This window comes from Lipophrys pholis (assembly GCF_963383615.2).
Source record: "Lipophrys pholis genome assembly, chromosome: 17".
NCBI lineage: Eukaryota > Metazoa > Chordata > Actinopteri > Blenniiformes > Blenniidae > Lipophrys > Lipophrys pholis.
In genome coordinates, this window is record NC_137643.1 from 574628 (window position 1) to 596294 (window position 21667).

The following is a 21667-nucleotide window of genomic DNA, read 5'->3' on the forward strand; positions in this document are numbered from 1 at the left end:
TCAGAGTGTGTCAGAGAGTATCAGAGTGTATCAGAGTGTATCAGAGTGTATCAGAGTGTGTGTTTACACAGAGTTTGATGCTGAACTATGTCTTGTCAGGTTCGAGAAGGGCCGGATCTACACCTACATCGGAGAGGTGGTGGTGTCCGTCAACCCGTACAGACAGATGGACATTTATGGCAAAGAGACGATCGAAGCGTACCGCGGCCGGGAGCTGTACGAGAACCCTCCTCACCTGTACGCCGTGTCTGACGCTGCATATAAAGCCATGAAGAGACGAGCCAAAGACACCTGCATCGTCATCTCAGGTCTGATTCTCATGGACTCATCCATCCATCCATCCATCCATCCATCCATCCATCCATCCATCCATCCATCCATCCATCCATCCATCCAGCCAGCCAGCCAGCCAGCCAGCCAGCCAGCCAGCCAGCCAGCCAGCCAGCCAGCCAGCCAGCCATCCATCCATCCATCCATCCATCCATCCATCCATCCATCCATCCATCCATCCATCCCTGATTCTTCTGTCTTCCAGGTGAAAGTGGTGCAGGAAAGACAGAAGCCAGTAAATACATCATGCAGTACATTGCGGCGATCACAAACGAGAGCCAGCGGGCGGAGGTGGAGAGGTGAGGCGTTCACATGTATTAGTGTTGTTGAGTGAAATGAAAGGATTGATGGAGGCGGTTCAGTAAATATTCCTGTGATTGGTGTTGGATGTTACCATGAATCGTCCTCTCACGTGGTTCCCTCTCCCTCGTGGCTGTTCCCTCCATGTCTCCACCCCTGCTCTCCACCACTGCTCTCCACCACTGGCCTCCACCCCTGGCCTCCACCACTGCTCTCCACCACTGGCCTCCACCCCTGCTCTCCACCACTGGCCTCCACCCCTGGCCTCCACCCCTGGCCTCCACCACTGGCCTCCACCACTGCTCTCCACCACTGCTCTCCACCCCTGGCCTCCACCCCTGGCCTCCACCACTGGCCTCCACCCCTGGTCTCCATCATGTGATGAGTCAGCGTGAAGAACGTGCTGCTCAAGTCCAACTGTGTGCTTGAGGCCTTCGGGAACGCCAAGACGAATCGTAACGACAACTCCAGCCGCTTCGGGAAGTACATGGACATCAACTTCAACTTCAACGGCGACCCCACCGGAGGTCACATCAACAACTACCTGCTGGAGAAGGTGAGAAGAAGCGGGGGTGGGGGTGGAGGGGCAGGGGGGTGGGTGGGGGCAGGGGGTTGATGAAGGACAGGAGACCTTTACAGCCTCCACCAGTTCTGCTCAATTACTTTTCTAATTATGTCTTTTTTAGTGAACATGAATGTTTCATGAGGTGAGGGGGAACATGAATGTTTCATGAGGTGAGGGGGAACATGAATGTTTCATGAGGTGAGGGGGAACATGAATAGACGAGCTGCTGCAGTGTGTTAATAAATGTCTCACCTGGAGCTTCTTGATGCTGATCTACATATCGGCTCGGCAGAAGAACCGTCACTCTGATCCGGTGTGAATGATGGTGCTGCGCTTTATTCTGACGGGGCAGAAAGGACCGCGCTGTCTCTAAGCCGTCCTGTTTGTCCAGAGAAACCGCTGTGGACATTTGGGTCTAGCATACCAGAGCAGCGTGTCATCAGAGATCAAACCCTTTAGAAGTGAAAGTAGAAGTTATTTCTATTGTTGCTATTTTCTTCTCTTTCTGTCAGTTTCATTTTCTCTTTCTCATCATGGAACCAAACTTTCAACTCTTTGAAACGTCTGTGTTCATCATGTGTTTCATCAAACTTTGGAATGTAAAGAGCTGCAGCTCAGTCAGTCTGCTGAAGGCTGGAACCATGGAAACAACAACTTACATGTCTTGTGCATCACTGATGTTGCTTCTGCCGCCTGTCCAACCCTCCTGTCCAACCCTCCTGTCCAACCCTCCTGTCTAACCCTCCTGTCCAACCCTCCTGTCCAACCCTCCTGTCCAGCCCTCCTGTCCAACCCTCCTGTCCAACCCTCCTGTCCAACCCTCCTGTCCAGCCCTCCTGTCTAACCCTCATGTCCAACCCTCCTGTCCAACCCTCTTGTCCAACCCTCCTGTCCAACCCTCCTGTCCAACCCTCCTGTCCAGCCCTCCTGTCTAACCCTCATGTCCAACCCTCCTGTCCAACCCTCTTGTCCAACCCTCCTGTCCAACCCTCCTGTCCAACCCTCCTGTCCAGCCCTCCTGTCCAACCCTCATGTCCAACCCTCCTGTCTAACCCTCATGTCCAGCCCTCCTGTCCAGCCCTCCTGTCCAACCCTCCTGTCCAACCCTCCTGTCCAACCCTCATGTCCAACCCTCCTGTCCAGCCCTCCTGTCCAACCCTCCTGTCCAACCCTCCTGTCCAACCCTCCTGTCCAGCCCTCCTGTCCAACCCTCCTGTCCAACCCTCATGTCCAACCCTCCTGTCCAACCCTCATGTCCAACCCTCCTGTCCAACCCTCCTGTCCAACCCTCCTGTCTGAGATACAGAAAATCCTTTTCTGGACAAACATCTTTTTCAGAGATTTGCATTGCCTTGCCTTTCAGTTGCAGTTCGGAGCTTTACTTCCAGAAAAGAACTCCCACAAATGACTTTGTCGTAGTGTTTAACACCTTGTGTTTTCCTGATCCAGTCCAGAGTGGTACATCAGCAGGACGGTGAGAGGAACTTCCACTCATTCTACCAGGTGAACTCATGATTCCTGCCAGAGAAGCTCCTGGAGGTGAGCTCCGCCTCCTGACCCTCCGTGTCTTTGTGGTGCGTTGACAGTTGCTCCGCGGAGGCTCTGATCAGATGTTGGAGTCGTGTCACCTGCAGAACGACCCTGCAGCGTACGAGTACACCAGAGAGGGAGCGGGCGCCGCAGTGAGTTCAGGCACATTCACTGTTTCTTCGGTGTATCCAGAGTGTTGGTAAGAAATCCTCATCTTCCTCGTCTTCCTCGTCTTCCTCCAGACATCCAACAACGATCGCTCCGGTCACAAAGCTGTGATGAACGCGCTGGGAGTCATCGGCTTCTCAGAGGACGAGATCACTTCCATTTATCAGATCCTGGCTGCCATTCTGCTTCTGGTGAGTTGGAGCATCCATCCATCCATCCATCCATCCATCCATCCATCCATCCATCCATCCATCCATCCATCCATCCATCCATCCATCCTGGCCGTGTTTCCAGGGTAGCGTCCAGTTTGAGAGTGACGGTGAGAGCGTTCAGGTGCGGAGCGTCGAGGCGGTGAAGAACATCTCCGAGCTGACACACACAGACCTGGACAGTGTGTGTAAGACTCTGCTGTTCCGCACAGTGGCCACCGGGGGGGGCGAGGTCATCGAGAAGGGACACACGGAGCAGGACGCCTGCTTCGGACGGGACGCGTTCGCCAAGGTGTGGTTTCCTCCGTTGATAGTCATGTGCAGATTCCTCAGCTTCACAGCTGATTCCTAGTTCATACAGAATGATCCTGTAACTTCTCCTGGGACATGCTGCCTTTATCTCACTTTCACAGATGTGTCTTTAGTTTAACATCCTTCCCTCCACAGGCGCTCTATGAAAGACTCTTCGGCTGGATCGTGAACCGGATCAACAGCATCATCGAAGTCAAGAACTACGACCCGGCGCTGCACGGGAAGAACACGGTCATCGGCGTGCTGGACATCTACGGCTTTGAGATCTTCGACAACAACAGGTTTGTGTCTGAGACGGCGTGTTTTCTCCGTGGTGGACGGCGTCGCTCAGCTGTGTGTTCCTCTGTGTCGAACAGCTTCGAGCAGTTCTGCATCAACTACTGCAATGAGAAGCTCCAGCAGCTCTTCATCGAGCTGATCCTCCGGCAGGAGCAGGGAGAGTACCAGAGGGAAGGAATCACCTGGCAGCACGTGAGGAACACACACACACACACACACACACACACACACACACACACACACACACACACACACACACACACACACACACACACTCACTGTGTAGTCCATTTTTAGATAAACTGCTATTTCCTCTATGTTTACAAAAAAAAGACTTCACTGGCCCTGCAGTACCTGAACCTGCATGTACAGCCGGTTCAGAGCGACTATGAGCAGCCAAACCTGTAGGGGGCAGTGTACCGAGAAGCATTATTGGTGTGTTTGACGGTTCCAGAAGCAGGAAGTCACCTCACAGCTTTTCTCTCCTGGTGCAGATCGATTACTTCAACAACCAGATCATCGTGGACCTGGTGGAGCAGCCGCACAGAGGCCTCATCTCCATCCTGGACGAGGCCTGCCTCACCGTGGGGAAGGTCACCGACACCGTGTGCCTGGACCGCATGGACAGCCAGCTGGCTCAGCACCCCCACTACACCTCCCGCAAGGTCAGACCCCCCCCCACTACACCTCCCGCAAGGTCAGATCCCCCCCCACTAAACCTTCCGCAAGGTCAGAGCCCCCCCAATACACCTCCTGCAGGATCAGAGCCCCCCCAATACACCTCCCCCAAGGTCAGAGCCCCCCCCACTACACCTCGCGCAGGGTCAGAGCCCCTCCCGCAAGGTCAGAGCCCCCCCAACTACACCTCCCGCAAGGTCAGAGCCCCCCCCACTACACCTCCTGCAAGGTCAGAGCCCCCCCCCCCCCCCCCCCACTAAACCTTCCGCAAGGTCAGAGCCCCCCCCCCCCCCCCCCCCACTAAACCTTCCGCAAGGTCAGAGCCCCCCCAACTACACCTCCCGCAAGGTCAGAGCCCCCCACTTCACCTATCACCCACCCACCCCCCACTATATCCCCCACAAGGTCAGAGCCCCCCCACTACACCTCCCACTAGTCTATTTACTAGTAATTGGAGTAAAAAACACAGTTGTAGTTCTGAATATTCACCAGTAGAGGGCAGAGTTTCTCCTCATGTGGATTCTGTTAGAACGATCATTCAAATGTTATTTATACATTTTCAGATTCACATGAACACGTTTGAATGCATTAAAAACTTCTACCTGTTTTAAAGAGTCAAACTGACGTAGATTCTTCTTATGAACCGACTTTCACAAGTAGAGACAATTACTTTTTAAGTTTCTGCTTTTTAAAAAAGAAACATCTCCTGTGTCCAGTTGGCTGTAATCAGCCTCTGATACTGAAATCAAAATGTTTAGACTTTATCTCAGAATCTTTCTGTGGGATTAGAATGAGAATGTATGTTTGTACTTTAGAGTCACACTGAGCTGGATTAGAGATTCAGCTCCAGGTACACATCAAGTGAAAACGCTTCGCTTTTAGGTTTTTCTTTCAGAAAGTTTCACGTTTCCAAAACAACCTCTTGAAAGCGACGACTGTTCAGACGGAAACGGCAGAAAGGATGAAAACGATGTCGTTAGCATGTTGGGCCACTAGTGGGTGCTGTTGGTGGTTTTTGTAATGAAACCACACACACACACACACACACACACACACACACACACACACACACACACACACACACACACACACACACACAGCAGAGAACAATCTGCTCTAAATATTAACGCTTGATTGTTATTACTGTGACTGTCAAAATAAAAGTACCAAGTCCAGGAGAACATGGACTGGGAGTCACGACACCACGACGTAAACCTTGTTCCGATTGTCTCTACTGAGCATGTGCAGAAGTACTAGTTACTACGACCGTGGTAATCAGCAGCAGCCCTTCAGTAAAGTGACGTTTCCTCTTGTTTTGACGGAGTCATGGCGTTTCTAAAAGGTTGGATATTTCAGTGGCTCTGAGCACCGTCAGTATTCATCGTTGTGTAGACGGAGCCCGAAGTGTTCGCAGCTTTTCGAGAGATATCAGGAGCAGGAAGTGTATGAAGTATACTCTTTGATAAGAGCAGAACTCTTCTGTATTAAAGCGACATTTGTAAACGGCTCCTCTTCCCTGAGGCTGTAAACAGGAAGACGCTCCTGATGGAGGGTTAAAGAGTCTTAATGGAACTCTACGTCTCCTCTCCAGCTCTGCCCCACCGACAAATCCATGGACTTCCAGAAGCACTTCCGGATCCGCCATTACGCCGGAGACGTCACGTGAGTCGCTCACACATTCACACGTTTTATTTCCTGGACTGGATCCCCTCGGAGCGGTTCAGCAGTGGAGGGATTATAATCCTGCAGTCGTCCAGACTGCAGGATTATAATCCTGCAGTCGTCCAGACTGAAAGTGACACATTATGGATTTATTGTCAATCAGACCAACAAACCAGCAAACACAGTTTTTACTGCTAATGCAGTTACTTCGAATGAATTGTACTTCATTACAAGTAAAAGGGAAAAAATACAGAAATAAAATTTATTGGCTGAAAATACTGCGATCAAAACACTTTTTTTTTAAAGTTTTTTTAATTACTGATTCGTTCCAGTCAAACCAAAATATACACCAAATAGAGAAACGTACAATGTACACACACACACACACACACACACACACACACACACACACACACACACACACACACACACACACACACACACACACAAACACACACAGGGGGGGGTGGGCCAGAGGCCAGGAGGAGGACAGGAGGATGCGAGGATGAGGGGGGATGAGGTGGTGGGTGGGTGATGGGGTGGGGGGGGTGAGGGGGGAGGAGGTGGTGGTGGGGGTGGGGTGGGGGGGGTGAGGGGGGAGGAGGTGGTGGTGGGGGGTGGGGGGGGGGGGGGGGTGAGGCCGGGAGGAGGCGAGGTCAAGGCCTCGCCGTGACCTCTGGACGAAGCCTCGTCACCGTCATGTCTTTTCCCATGTGCTGAAAATAATGGAGGAAAACATGAATACTGAAAACTACAGTTACAATATTTATATTGTCCTCAATTTCAAGCAAATGTACTCAAACTACTCAAAGTATTAGTTACATTTTACATTCTTGTTTTGCACTCAAGTACCACTGACTTTAAATTGCTGGATTTTCTCTCACATACCCCCAAAATACTGTTCTTAAAGAATTATATTTTATCTATTTAAAATATTCCAAAAATACTCAGTTATTTACTATTGACACTATTTACAATTTAAATTCAATGCAAATCAAATGAAATCAATGACTACGACAATTACATTCACGGTACTTTTACTCAAGCAGTCTTATCAATCTACTTGAAGTAGCAGATCCTTTTCACGAAACCCACTGAAGGTCCTGGTCTTTGGTCCCGATGAGTCTTGGTCTGGACTTAATAACATCATCAATCACAATAATTCACTTTAAACAAATGAGTGAAGAGTCCCAATAAAATACTTGTTAAAGTACTACTTTATTACGTTGTGATGTATAGTTTCTGGATCTGTTGAGGATTGTTGGTCTGACCCCCCCCCCCCCCCCTCCCCCCCCACAGATACTCGGTGGAGGGATTCTTGGACAAAAACAAGGACTTGCTCTTCCAAGACTTCAAGCGTCTCATGTACAACAGGTGAAAACTCTGTCGTTCCTCCGTCTAGAGGAGAAACTGCTCCATTGGGTTTGCAGCTCGTCCGTCGCTCTGCCAGACGACTTACCGCCGTCCTCTCCGCAGTACCGACCCCGTCCTGAAGGAGATGTGGCCGGACGGCCAGCTGAGCATCACCGAGGTCACCAAGAGGCCGCTGACCGCCGCCACGCTCTTCAAGAACTCCATCGTGGCGCTGGTCGATAAGCTGGGCTGTAAGGTCGGTGCCTTAAGATCACAATGTACTTCAGGTCGTAGTATTCGTTTTGTCATTATTATCGAGAAAATTCTGAGAAACAGTGAAACGACTTTCCACTCATCCCTGAAGCCCCACCCACATCCCTGAAGCCCCACCCACATCCTGAAGCCCCACCCACACCCCCGACGCCCCACCAAATCCCGGAAGCCCCACCCACATCCCGGAAGCCCCACCCACATATCGGGGGCCACACACACACACACGAGGCCCCGCCCACACATCAGAGGCCCCACCCACATCTATGAGGCCCCGCCCACACAAGACAAAAAAACTATTTTTTTCTACCGACATTCTCAAAAGGTTTCCGTCCACACCGGAAACATCTGCATCCATGAAAAACCATGAAAACCACGAACTGACGATATATGAGAGGAGAAGATTTGTGTCTGTGTCATTTCATCAATACAAGCTTGGAACAATTTATCAAAAATATTTTACTATGAACATTTTAACAAAGAGAAGAAAGGAAATAAGGAAAAGGAGAAACAAGTTAAGAAAGAAAACATTTTCCCATCTGATGTCAGTATGAACAGACTGTGACATCATCGTTTGTTCCAGGTTGATCAGGTGAGTAAAGACCAGAATCTGAGCTGTGTTCTAGTCCACCTGCGGTTCTTCTTCCAGGAGCCGTACTACGTTCGATGCGTCAAACCCAACGAGCTGAAGTCTCCCGTGCTGTTCGACGACGCCCGCTGTGAGCACCAGGTGGCGTACCTGGGCCTGCTGGAGAACGTCATGGTGCGCCGGGCGGGCTTCGCCTACCGGCAGCTGTACGCTCGCTTCCTGCAGCGGTGAGCCGCCACTGATGGTTTCAGTTCCACTGTTCACTTATTTCACATGAATGCAGCGACGATTGGCGGTGGAACGAAGTGAAGAACAAACATAAACAAACTTTATTCATGATTTCATTTGGAAGCAATTTGCTCTAAGAATAGGATTTATATAAAAAAGGATGATGTTGGTGGAAGACATTACGTTCTTTGTCACACATACAACTAAGACATGCAGTCGGTAGAGCGCCGACCTTCTGGTGAAGGTCGGTGTTGGTACACCACGCTTGTCACCATGGAAACCAAAGGATTAGGAGGTTATTTGCTCCACCACACTACTTCTTCCATCATCTGTTGTGTTTGAATTGCTTCATGTTGTCACTGTTTGACACGGATGGACACACATTTTATATATTTCCATGTGACCCTCCCCGACCTTTGACCCCCCCAACCACTAACCAGGGTGATGATGTCACTGCATCATGTGGCCTATCAGACGATAGGGAATTGAAGACTGAACATTTTGGCGGTCAGTCAGATTAAAACTGATCGTGTAATCACAAAAATATTTGATTGTCCTTTTCGTGAACTGGACTTTAATCTTTGACCCGATCGCTCTCGGAATGTACTGGAACCGTTGTAGGACCGGGACGAATCATCCCGGAACAATTTCATGCAATTTGGGTCAATAGTTTTGGTGAAAAGTTGCTAAAATACATACACACCAATAAAGAAATGATCAAATAAATACACACAAATGAAAACAAAACCTTCACCCCAACTTTTGTTTGGCGAAAGCAACGAGTGCTAAATCTCCACGGAACAGCAATGCCCACAGTGTGGGTAGCAGCCCCCTGGTGGTCCGCTGTAGTACTGCAGCTGGACAGTGTGACGTCGTTTACACTCGGTACAGAAAAGGTTTCCAGTATCCAGTTTAATGGTTGATTTCTTCATATAACAATATACACAGACGCATATTCCCAGATCTGACAACTCATGTTCAGCATGTTTGGTATTGAAGTTGGTTTCCCATTGGAAGGTGCTGCGCCCTCTGATTTTAGACGACAGCAGTGAGCGTGAGACAGACTTCAACTGGACTGACGTTAGTGAAGCTAAATGAGACTCTGATCAGTTCTGATCAGTTTGCAGGGAATTTCTTGTTTGTATTAAATGAATTACTGACATTTATGAACTTCACCTGAGGAATTCATCTTGTATTTCAATCAGGTTGGAGATTTCAGAGCTTAAATAAGAAGATTTAATGACGTTTAAAAAGACTTGACCTTTCTTGATTCTGGCGCCTTCAAATCCAAACGCCAGCTCTCTTCTCTAACAGCCTGTATTGATCATTTTATCTTTCACAGTGAGAATATCAGAGAATCTGGAGTGTAACCAGGATTTGGGATGAGTTAGAGCAGGGGTGTCCAAGTTTGGTCCTGGAGGACCGGCGTCCTGCAGGTTTAGCTCCTCCCAGCTGCAGCACACCTGATTCCAACGAGGGGCTCCTTATTGGGCTTTTTCACAACGTTGGTGATGACATCATCATTAGGTTCAGGTAAGCTGAAGCAGGGAGGAGCTTAAACCTGCAGGACAGGGGTCCTCCAGGACAGGGGTCCTCCAGGACTGAGTTGGGACACCGCTGAGTTCGGGGGTCATATTGTGGCTGAAGCCTCTGGAAGCTTTGACCTCTGACCCTGTTTTTGCTTCACGGTCAGATACAAGATGACCTGTGAGTACACCTGGCCGAACCACCTGATGGCGTCGGACCGCGAAGCCGTGGAGGCCATCGTCACCCAGCACGGCTTCCAGGACGACGTGGCGTACGGACACACCAAGCTGTTTGTGCGCACGCCGCGCTCGCTCTACACACTGGAGCAGGAGCGAGCGGCGCTCATCCCCATCCTGGTGCTCTTCCTGCAGAAGGTCGGCCGCCAGCCGGGAACCCTCCCGTCAACCTCTGCTCACGCTTGTCTTCAGTCTCTGCTCACACTTGTCTTCAGTCTCTGCTCACACTTGTCTTCAGCCTCTGCTCACACTTGTCTTCAGCCTCTGCTCACGCTTGTCTTCAGTCTCTGCTCACGCTTGTCTTCAGTCTCTGCTCACGCTTGTCTTCAGTCTCTGCTCACGCTTGTCTTCAACCTCTGCTCACGCTTGTCTTCAGTCTCTGCTCACGCTTGTCTTCAGTCTCTGCTCACGCTTGTCTTCAACCTCTGCTCACGCTTGTCTTCAGTCTCTGCTCACACTTGTCTTCAGCCTCTGCTCACACTTGTCTTCAGCAGCCTCTGCTCACACTTGTCTTCAGCCTCTGCTCACACTTGTCTTCAGCCTCTGCTCACACTTGTCTTCAGCAGCCTCTGCTCACACTTGTCTTCAGCCTCTGCTCACGCTTGTCTTCAGTCTCTGCTCACACTTGTCTTCAGTCTCTGCTCACACTTGTCTTCAGTCTCTGCTCATGCTTGTCTTCAGTCTCTGCTCACACTTGTCTTCAGCCTCTGCTCACACTTGTCTTCAGCAGCCTCTGCTCACACTTGTCTTCAGTCTCTGCTCACACTTGTCTTCAGTCTCTGCTCACACTTGTCTTCAGCCTCTGCTCACACTTGTCTTCAGCAGCCTCTGCTCACACTTGTCTTCAGTCTCTGCTCACAGGAAACACGACTTTTCTGAAACGCTGCTACTGCCGATGCGCACCATGGCCTTTGTAAATAGTTGTTATGCACATGCTCAGTAGATGGACTCCGTCTCCATGGAAACGAGGGTAAATGTTTGAGGAAATGGGGGAGAACAACATCTATGTATCCCTGCTACTCTCACCTCCTCCACCTCCTCCACCTCCTCCACCTCCTCCACCTCCTCCACCTCCTCCACCTCCTCCACCGGACTCAGACTTGTAGTTCTGCGTGGCTCTGAGATGTTCCACCGCTCCACCGCGCCGATGTTCCACTTCCCACCTTAACTTCCTCTAACGATAATTGAGTTCAGTGACATTAAAGTCGATGAGCTTCCTGCTCAGCGCTGCTCGCTTCTCTCTCCTCTGACCGAAGCTGCAGAGCTTCTCTATCTGGAGCACGCTCTCAAACATGGCGTCCGGTCTCTGACCTGCAGGTGTGGCGCGGGGCGTTGGCTCGCCGGCGGTGCCGCCGGATGAAGGCCGTCTACGCCATCATGGGCTGCTTCAAGCGCTACAAGGTCAAGGCTCACTTCTGGGAGGTGGAGCAGAGGTTCAGCGCCGTGCGCAACATGGCCGACTACGGGAAGAGCGTGGAGTGGCCGCCGCCGCCGGCAGCTCTGTCCCAGTTTCACCACATCACAGTGATGCTGCACCGCAGGTCAGAACACACACCACACCACACCACACACACACACCACACACACACACACACACACACACACACACACACACACACACACACACACACACACACACACACACACACACACACACACACACACACACACACACACCACACACACCACACACACACACACACACACACACACACACACACACACACACACACACACACACACTTGAAAACGCCGTGTACACGGGGCTTTCATCGTTCTCTTTATTGTGACTGCTGACTGAAGCTCCGCCCACTCGGCGCCCTGTGCTCCTCCTCAGGTGGTGGGCGAGGCAGATCGTGAAGAACATCCCTCCGTCTGACATGCTGGAGGTCCGAACCAAGGTGGCGGCCATGATGGCGCTGAGAGGCGAGAGGAAGGACTGGGGACTGAGCCGGGCCTGGGAGAGGGACTACCTGGCAAACGTAAGACCCCCAAGAACCCCCAAGGACCCTCAAGGACCCTCAAGGACCCTCAAGGACCCTCAAAGACCTGGTCTGAGGGCGGCCACAGGGCCTCAACACATCCAATCTTAAAGTTTGTTTGAAAATCCTAGAAAATGTTGAATGACTTCTCCTCATCAAGTCTTATTTGGGGTCTTTCTTTCCATATCAGGTGTTCCCTCCCAGTGGAACATTTAAATATCTTACGTTCCCTCGTCATGTTCTCTGGATCCTGGTGCACAACCACTAGAAAATAGATCTGCACGCTGACCAGTGTTGCCAGATTGGGCGTGTCAATCGTACCTTTTTCCTTTGTGAATTCCGTGCGTCTGTGCGCTCATGTCGCGTTCTGGATTCCAAATAGAACAGTATTTACGGTTCTAACATGGTTCCTACAGAGGCGGAGGTTTGGTCTGGTTTTGATTGAGGTGGGAGGTTTTACGTTGTTTGGGCTGGAATAATGAGTCAAACCTGGCAACCCTGGCACCGACCATCCATATTTATTTCCATTAACAGGTCGTGTTCAAAATGTAGCGTAGCCATAGTGAGCGTGTGTGTTTCACTACAAACACCAGCACCTGGTTGGCTGCGACTGGCCCCTCCTCCCCCACTGCCAGCGCCTACTAGTGGCCCAACATGCTCACTACATCCTTTTCAGGGTTTGTGCTGTAACCACGGAAACGTTGCAGAGGAAACGTGAAAGTTTTCTGAAAGTAAAACACGAAAACGTTTTCACTTTAAATGTTGTCTAAACGGGCCTTTGTGAAAAACGTGCTGGAGATTAGGTCCGAGTCCAAAGACGTCATGCGAGTTGCAGGTTTGACTCGTGTTTTCTTTTCTCTCGCCACGCCGCTCGTGTTCGTTCATGTCGACGCCCCGCGGCTCCATACTCCTCTTCTGAGATTCGTCCCACTGAGGAAACCTGGACGCAGCGTCCACGGCGGAGTGTTGTTGTGGACGTATGTCCTGCATGTGACGCGCCTCGGGCAGCGGAGCCTCACAGTCGCCTCATTTACCCGCTAATCTCAGCTTGTTTTCCTGCTTGTTTAATGTCTGATGTCGTGTCTCCTCATGTCTCATGATGTACTCATTATGTCATCTCATGTCCTGTTTAATCATCTCATGTCTTTCCATGTCATGTTCTGTCATCTCATTTTGATTTCATCTCATGTCGTCTCATGTCGTCTCATGTCGTCTCATGTCGTCTCATGTCGTCTCATGTCCATTCTAATTGGTTTCATTTCTTTGCTTTTCTGCTGCAACTGTGTAATTTGACATCAGCCTCATTGACTTTCTGATTGCATGAAGCGTCATGAGTCTGATGGAGTCTGCTTCCTGTGCAGGGACGAGACAGTCCTCAGACCAGCTCCGTCTTCGTCCGAGCCTCCAAGGAGCTGAAGAACAGAGACCAGTTCGGCCACGTCCTCTTCTCCGGGTTCTGCAGGAAGGTAACGGCTCATCTTAGAACCCTTCATCCCTCCTCATTCAAATACTTTTCAATTTCCACTCTAGAAAGAGACGGTTCAGCGTGTTTAGGACTTTTTCACACTCGAGACTTAAAACAACTTTACAAGACATTTCTTTGTTGGAAACAGTAAAACTGACCATGATAACACGTTTCACTATTTATAGATCAAACGTCACACAACAACGTGTTCTAGTGTAAATGGAAAACAGCTCCCAAGGTGGAAATCTTCAAAACCACTTGTACTCCTTCTCCGTGTAGTACCCAGAGCTTGGTAGTAACTAGTTCTCAGTAGAGCCAATCAGAACAAAGTTTCTTCCGCAGTATCATGACTCCCAGTCCAGATTCTCTTGGACTTGGTACTTTTATTTTGACAGTCACCGTAATGACAATCAAGTGTTCATGTTTAGAGCTTCTTCTTCTCTGCTGCTTGTTTGTTTGTGTTTTCATTATAAAAAGCCAGAGCAGGTTCTGTTCAGAGTCTGTGGAATTCAGCTCTTTCTGGAACAGATAACAGATCAAGTTTCCCTCATTTCATGGCGCACATACTCACATAAAGCCCTTTCTGGAAAACCCCCTGAGATAGTCACCTTCCTCAGTGAGTGCCCTCTGCTCAGAGAAATCATCCAGAGGGTGAACCTGTAGTTTTTATCTCCTGATCACCCCCTGCTGGAGAGTAAGGGAGTTACACTCAGCTCCAGTGGACGAAGGGGCTCATGCTGACAGATCTCTGTGCTGCACTTTGTTTTGTGGGACAGTCCTGATCTTCTCTGGGTTCTCAGGTGAACCGGTTCAACAGGAACACGGACCGCGGCCTGCTGATCACCGACAAGTTCGTCTACAAACTGGAGCCCAAGAAGCAGTTCAGGGTCCTGAAGAGGCTTCCTCTGGACGCAGTGAGTCGCTGTCTAATCGGTGTTTTAATGCCTGTTAACAAACCCAAGGTCAGGACGAGTTGGTACTGTAAACAACACCAGAGAGACACAGCTGGACGTCCAGCGGTGCATTCTGGGAGGAAGTGCACGGTGAGGCGAGGTACCGGAGGGTGAAAGAAGCATCATTATGCAGCAGCGGAGCAGCTAAAGATAGTCTGCTGCTGCGAGTCTCTGAGTCTGATCCAGGTCAGCAGCAGGAACAAGAAGTAGTTCAGCTCCGAGGCCACTCAACTTTCAAATCTGCAGCAGCCATGGAACCACAGCAATAAAGAAAAGTCCCAGAAACACAGGAGGTGTCAGAAAACATGTCGCCGCCAGAGGTTCTGTTGGATTAACTCTCTTTAGATCACTCTGGTTTACGTGTCTTTGCTTTTAGGACTCAGTGTCAGTAAAGAGCAGCGTTCTTCTCTTGGTAGGATTCTGTAATCTGGTCGGTCTTCATCTGTAGTCTGCAACTGTCCTACAGTCATGGTCTTTAAAATAAACAGATTTCACTCATTTAATATAGTTTAATACAGTTACAACAAAGGTTCTTCTTTTTCATGACTTTAATTCATTTAATATCATTTCACTATTTGTATAATTGTTTTAGTTTTCCCCTAATTATTCAACTCCTTTTAATGAATTATCAAATGTTACGAGAACTGTTATCCTACTTTATATAAATATTATAAAATAAATATTATATACATATCATTTTCTTTATTTTATGTTGTTTTAAATATCCATCCATCCATCTCCTCCCTCTTCTCCGTTTCCGGGTGGTGGTGGTGGTGGTGCTGTCAGTCTGAGCACCGTCACCCAGATAAAATTGCACCATTAAGAACCTTCCAGAAGGTGGAGAGCCCACAGGAAGGTGGAGAGCCCACAGGAAGGTGGAGAGCCTACAGGAAGGTAGAGAGCCCACAGGAAGGTGGAGAGCCCACAGGAAGGTGGAGAGCCCACAGGAAGGTAGAGAGCCCACAGGAAGGTGGAGAGCCCACAGGGAGGTGGAGAGCCCACAGGAAGGTGGAGAGCCCACAGGAAGGTGGAGAGCCCACAGGAAGGAAGGTGGAGAGCCCACAGGAAGGTGGAGAGCCCACAGGAAGGAAGGTGGAGAGCCCACAGGAAGGAAGGTGGAGAGCCCACAGGAAGGTGGAGAGCCCACAGGAAGGTGGAGAGCCCACAGGAAGGTGGAGAGCACACAGGAAGGTGGCGCCCGGCGTGGGACATGAACCCTCTACCTAGAGAGTCTGATGCTCTACCAGCTGAGCTGGACGGGGGATTGTTTTAAATATTATATTTCAATTTTGTGTAACATACAAGATTTGAGTTTGGATGAAGTTTAATTTTCATATATATTTGACAGTTTCTTCCTAAACATAATTGGCTTAGTGTTTCTATTTAATGCTAATATTTCATTTTTTTAACTAGTTATATTTAACATTTAAATTTTAGGTAGATGTCATATAATTTTAATTACCGTAGTAAAGTAATAAAGTAATAAAGTAATAAAGTAATTGTAAAATATTGTTCTTCACATCCACGATACTTGAACATCGGTAAATTCTGAGACAAACATTGGATCAACATGTGAGCATTTATTAAAAGTGGGTTTTAAGAAGTGACGCTGCTGATCGTTCCCAGTAGAAATGTGTTGGTTGCTCCGCCCCTGGACTGACTGCAGAGTGCTGACGCAGCAGTCCTGAGGGACGGACGGCTCGTCCCAGAGTTTGGCCTTGACGTCCGGCTGGATTAACCTGTATTAAGTACTGGCGGCCGTAAGAGGCTTAATCCACTGTTTCCCTCGTCCTGCTCGCGCTCCTCCAGCCGCTGGAATCCCGGACGTATGTTCTCATGACTTCCCCTTCGCTGCACCTCCACTCGTGTTCCTCGCAGCAGAAATAATCCCGCCGCTGGCGTGAGTTTTGATCCAGGATATTCTGTGCCGCCATCGAACTCCCAGGTGTCAGACTTTGATGAGATAATCCTCCGCAGTCGTCATCCTCATGAATGTGTGCTGCTGCGACCTGTCGGGGACATCGAGGGTCAGCAGCAATCAGGTCGGCGCCGAGACGGAACGTAACCAAGTCCAAAAGACGAGATATCGGATCTCATCAAGAATTAATATTCTAATAATAATAAAAGATAACTTTGGCTCGTTTGTCGGGATTCCGAGTCTTTCTGTGTGGAGATTGTCACTTCGTTTATACGATGGTGCTTCAAGTGAAAACGCATCGTTTTGATTCACGTTGACAAACCATGTCAGTTTTTAGGTGTAGTTAACATGTTGGGCCACTAGGGGAGCTGTTTGTGTTTCTAATGAAGCCAAACACACACAGCAGAGAACAATGTCCTGTAAACACGGACATTTTAGTGCACAGACGATCAAACTTCCCCCGCCGTCGGACTCCTAAAGGTTTTCGTTTCCTCCTCAGTTCACCGGTCTGAGCGTGACCGCCGGCGTTGACCAGATGGTGGCGCTGCACACGACCTCCCAGGACGATGTGTTGCTGTGTCTGCAGCGAGGCGAGCTGAGCTCCAACCAGGACCGGGTGGGCGAGCTGGTGGGAGCCATGGTGGACCACTTCACACGGTCAGTTCATCTTCTGTTCTGGAAGCTTCTCACAGGAAACACCTTTGATTCGTAGCTGCTTGAATCCTTGAACGTCCCAGAGCGACACGAAGCACTGAGTCGCTGCTCTGGTTTGGCTTCTGGTTCAAATCCCGACATTCGTTGGCTGAGGAACTATGATCTCTGCATGGAACATGTTTGTCTTTTCTCTGGTCTGGTGTTTTCTGATGGAATCACGTTTCATTGACACGTGCTCCCTCTAGCAGAATATTCCAGAGCTCCTCCTCCAGACGGTCTCCCTTCTGCACAGAGAATAAACCCGAACACCAAAACCAGAGCGTCGCCACTCATTTCCTCTCAGTCCCAACCTGCACTTTCCAAATCCATCACATCAAAGTCCAGATGTTTACAAACAAACCAGAGTTTGTATCCATCAAACTGTTTATGTTTTCTAACTGACGTCGTCTTAGGAAAGCTGCAGCAAAGGATTCTGGGATATCAAAGATGGCGTCTCGGCAGCTCCAGACAACATCTCAACATTTGACTGAAACTGATGGTAGAGGGTTTTTCCAGAGTGAATCCAGATCAAGTGATCTTGAGACACGATTCCTCAGGAATCTTCTGGAGTTTCCTTGAAGCTAAGATGCCAACAGACCAGGTTATGTTCTACCAAATATAAATACAGGAAATACCAGTTTGTCTGAGTGTAAAGAGGAATTTCCTCCACAAAGGTTTTGACAACATATTAGAGACGATCATCGACCACTAACACCGCCTCCTAAAGGTTTCATTTCCCCGTCTCATTCTGGGAGAGGAGGTTTAAGACTCGCCCAACGGAGCATCTTAACGGGAAGTTTTGTTGAATTTCTCCCGGAGTACTTGGCGTCCAGGTGGAGGAGCACTGCAGGGCAGCTATTTGAACCTTTTGCGTTGTGGCTCTTGTCGTGGTTTGTTAGTTTTTTCTTTGTCTTGTCATCCTGGAGCTGCCGTTACTCTGCTCAGATTGACTTCAGAAGAGATCCTGGTCTCATTTTAAAGTAAAGATCAGAAGTTAATAAAATGATGTTGAGGTTGGCTTGAAGATAAGAAGTTAGAGATGATCTGTTTGCAGTGAAACTTAGGAGCCCAAACCATCTTCTTTCTCTTCTGTGTTCTCAAAACGTGGTTCTGTCCACACGTCACTGTGACCACAACACGAGGCCTCAGGGCATGTAGTACATATGTCAGGCCTTTAGGGGCGCTGTGACTCACCAAATACACAACAAACACAGAGGAAGACTCAGAGAACACAGAAATTCCTGCCCGATACTCCGTCGTTTTTCTACAGAGGATCATCTTTGCCGTCCACACCTCACGGCCGAGCCGGGGTCTTAGAACCCCCGCTCTGGGACCCGAGTTAAAAACTGTTATCGGGCTTTTTAAAACCGCCTCGTGTGGCTGATCGGCCAGAACGGTGCGTTTCCGTGAGCCGGCGTTCTGGTGTGGACACGCCCCCCCACTGTGGTCAAAGAGCTCCAATGAAGCCGAGTCTGATAACAGAGAAGAACAATCACACGCTGGTGGAATGAACATTTAACTCTCCAGCACTCGTCTGGGGTTTCCTTCTCACTCTGCCAGGGGCTCTTTGTTTTGGTGGGTTATGAGGAAACACTTCATTTAAATCCTCCTCCTCCTCCTCACTGCTCCTCCTCCTCACTGCTCCTCCTCCTCACTGCTCCTCCTCCTCACTGCGCCTCCTCCTCACTGCGCCTCCTCCTCCTCCTCTTGCTCCTCCTCCTCACTGCGCCTCCTCCTCCTGCTCCTCCTCCTCACTGCTCCTCCTCCTCCTCCTCATTGCTCCTTTTCCTCACTGCTCCTCCTCCTCACTGCGCCTCCTCCTCCTCCTCCTCCTCCCCCTCCTCCTCATTGCTCCTCCTCCTCCTCATTGCTCCTCCTCCTCCTGCTCATCCTCCTCACTGCTCCTCCTCCTCACTGCGCCTCCTCCTCCTCCTCCTCCTCCCCCTCCTCCTCATTGCTCCTCCTCCTCCTCATTGCTCCTCCTCCTCCTGCTCATCCTCCTCACTGCTCCTCCTCCTCCTCCTCCTCATTGCTCCTTTTCCTCACTGCGCCTCCTCCTCACTGCGCCTCCTCCTCCTCCCCCTCCTCCTCATTGCTCCTCCTCCTCCTCATTGCTCCTCCTCATTGCTCCTCCTCCTAACTGTGCCTCCTAACTGCTTCTCCTCCTGCTCCTCCTCCTCATTGCTCCTCCTCCTCCTCATTGCTCCTCCTCCTCCTGCGCCTCCTCCTCATTGCTCCTCCTCCTCACTGCGCCTCCTCCTCCTCCCCCTCCTCCTCATTGCTCCTCCTCCTCCTCATTGCTCCTCCTCATTGCTCCTCCTCCTAACTGTGCCTCCTAACTGCTTCTCCTCCTGCTCCTCCTCCTCATTGCTCCTCCTCCTCCTCATTGCTCCTCCTCCTCCTGCGCCTCCTCCTCATTGCTCCTCCTCCTCACTGGGCCTCCTCTTCCTCCTCACTGCTCCTCCTCCTCCTCATTGCTCCTCCTCCTCCTCCTCCTAACTGCTCCTCCCACTTCATCCTCTCATGGCTCCTCCTCCTCCTCTTCCTCCTCACTGCTCCTCCCACTTCATCCTCTCATGGCTCCTCCTCCTCCTCCTCATGGCTCCTCCTCCTCCTCCTCCTCCTCCTCCTCACTGCTCCTCCCACTTCATCCTCTCATGGCTCCTCCTCCTCCTCTTCCTCCTCCACCTCCTGAAGGAGTCTTCTCTCTGTCTGTGAAAACAAACCACCACTCCAAGAGGAAGAAAAGTTTCAGGACCAAAGTCACGTCAAGGTTCGAATGACAAAGTTTAAAAAGAGAAATTCAAACATCAGAGAAGCAAAGTTAAACATATTTTAGTAGAAACGAGATCAACTGATGATCATAGGGGGGGGGGGGGGGGGGGGGGGGGTCAAACCCTAAATCCTGCTTTCAGCCCCCCAACACTCCCCCAGCTGTCTCAGCAGATGGTCCGACCCCCAACACACACACACACACACACACACACACACACACACACACACACACACACACACACACACACACACACACACACACACACACACACACGTCTTTAACTATTCCAACTTGAAGAAGCTCGTTGATGAAGCAGTTAAGCTTTACGACTTGTCGCTCCCAGTTTCATGAACACAAAGAGAAAAATACAAGGCAATACATTAGTACTCTGATATACGTAGTATTTCGTAGCGTTTGGCGCCACTGCCCTGATCCTGCCTGGAGGCTGAACCAACTGTTAGAGGCTCCGATGGGACCAAACCACCAAGAAACATCTAGAGAACATCATGATTTTCTTTAGTTTTGTGACGAGCTGGTTGGTGTCAGGGGCAGTTTGTAAAAACTCCCAGAATGCAACAGCTCCAGGAAACGTTTTCACCGTATTTTGCATCATTAAAATTGTCTTTGTGTTGAGATTGTTCTCATGTTCCTTAGTAATGGTTTGGTTTTGGTTTGTGAGGCTGTTTGGGTCCAGGTCAAGGGGGCGTGTTCCACATTAGATGGACATCTTCAGGAGCCAATCATACTGAAGGTTACAGAATATACCGGTTTGAGTTATTATCCCAGGTTAAGTTACTGTTTTAGAGGCGGGGCTTAGAAGTTCAGCCAAATGTGAGAGCCAGTGTGAGTTCAGATAGAACGAGTCCAGGTACCAGCTGAGTTTAATAAACACATCAAGCTTTCCAGGAATCCTTTGTTTGCAGGATAAAGAACCTGCCTGAGGTCTTCAGTCACTTCTGCAGCGTAAAGAAGTAGCAGAGAACAGGCTTTGTTTCTGGGGGACGGAACGGTGGACGGCAGAGGACACACATCATGTCCTGACAGTTTCAACACGGTGATCAATAATAGTTATTTATGAAAACACAACATTAATCACAATCATCAGCAGCGTCTCATTTAAATCTCCTTCAGAATAATCCGTCTGTTGTTTAACCTTGCTGTTGGAGGTATTTGTTGTTGTGTTGTGTTGTTGTAATTGATTGTGGCTACAGGAGTACCTCTCTGTCATGATGAAGTAGTACTTCCCTGCTGCTGGAGGATTCAGGAGGATTCAGGAGGATTCAGGAGGAATCAGGAGGATTCAGGAGGAATCAGGAGGAATCAGGAGGATTCAGGAGGATTCAGGAGGAATCAGAGGATTCAGGAGGATCCAGGAGGATTCAGGAGGATCCAGGAGGAATCAGGAGGATTCAGGAGGATTCAGGATCCAGGAGGATTCAGGAGGATCCAGGAGGAATCAGGAGGATTCAGGAGGAATCAGAGGATTCAGGAGGATTCAGGAGGATTCAGGAGGATTCAGGAGGATTCAGGAGGAATCAGAAGGATTCAGAGGATTCAGGAGGATTCAGGAGGAATCAGAGGATTCAGGAGGATTCAGGAGGATTCAGGAGGATTCAGGAGGAATCAGAGGATTCAGGAGGATTC

At 49.8% G+C, this 21667-nt stretch overlaps 1 protein-coding gene across 1 annotated transcript in view; it reads left to right on the plus strand.

Moving 5' to 3' along the window:
- Window positions 1-21667, plus strand: part of myo1g (myosin IG) — a 34097-nt gene that overhangs the window by 1427 nt on the left and 11003 nt on the right. Inside the window, exons 2-21 of the mRNA XM_080484816.1 lie at window positions 100-308; window positions 536-629; window positions 1021-1186; window positions 2645-2698; window positions 2782-2877; window positions 2968-3084; window positions 3188-3394; window positions 3550-3695; window positions 3771-3885; window positions 4188-4358; window positions 5963-6033; window positions 7333-7407; window positions 7510-7642; window positions 8306-8472; window positions 10167-10374; window positions 11554-11777; window positions 12074-12218; window positions 13580-13684; window positions 14484-14597; window positions 17054-17211. Coding sequence (XP_080340942.1) covers window positions 100-308; window positions 536-629; window positions 1021-1186; window positions 2645-2698; window positions 2782-2877; window positions 2968-3084; window positions 3188-3394; window positions 3550-3695; window positions 3771-3885; window positions 4188-4358; window positions 5963-6033; window positions 7333-7407; window positions 7510-7642; window positions 8306-8472; window positions 10167-10374; window positions 11554-11777; window positions 12074-12218; window positions 13580-13684; window positions 14484-14597; window positions 17054-17211 — 2775 coding nt within the window. The remainder of the gene's footprint in view (window positions 1-99; window positions 309-535; window positions 630-1020; window positions 1187-2644; window positions 2699-2781; window positions 2878-2967; window positions 3085-3187; window positions 3395-3549; window positions 3696-3770; window positions 3886-4187; window positions 4359-5962; window positions 6034-7332; window positions 7408-7509; window positions 7643-8305; window positions 8473-10166; window positions 10375-11553; window positions 11778-12073; window positions 12219-13579; window positions 13685-14483; window positions 14598-17053; window positions 17212-21667) is intronic.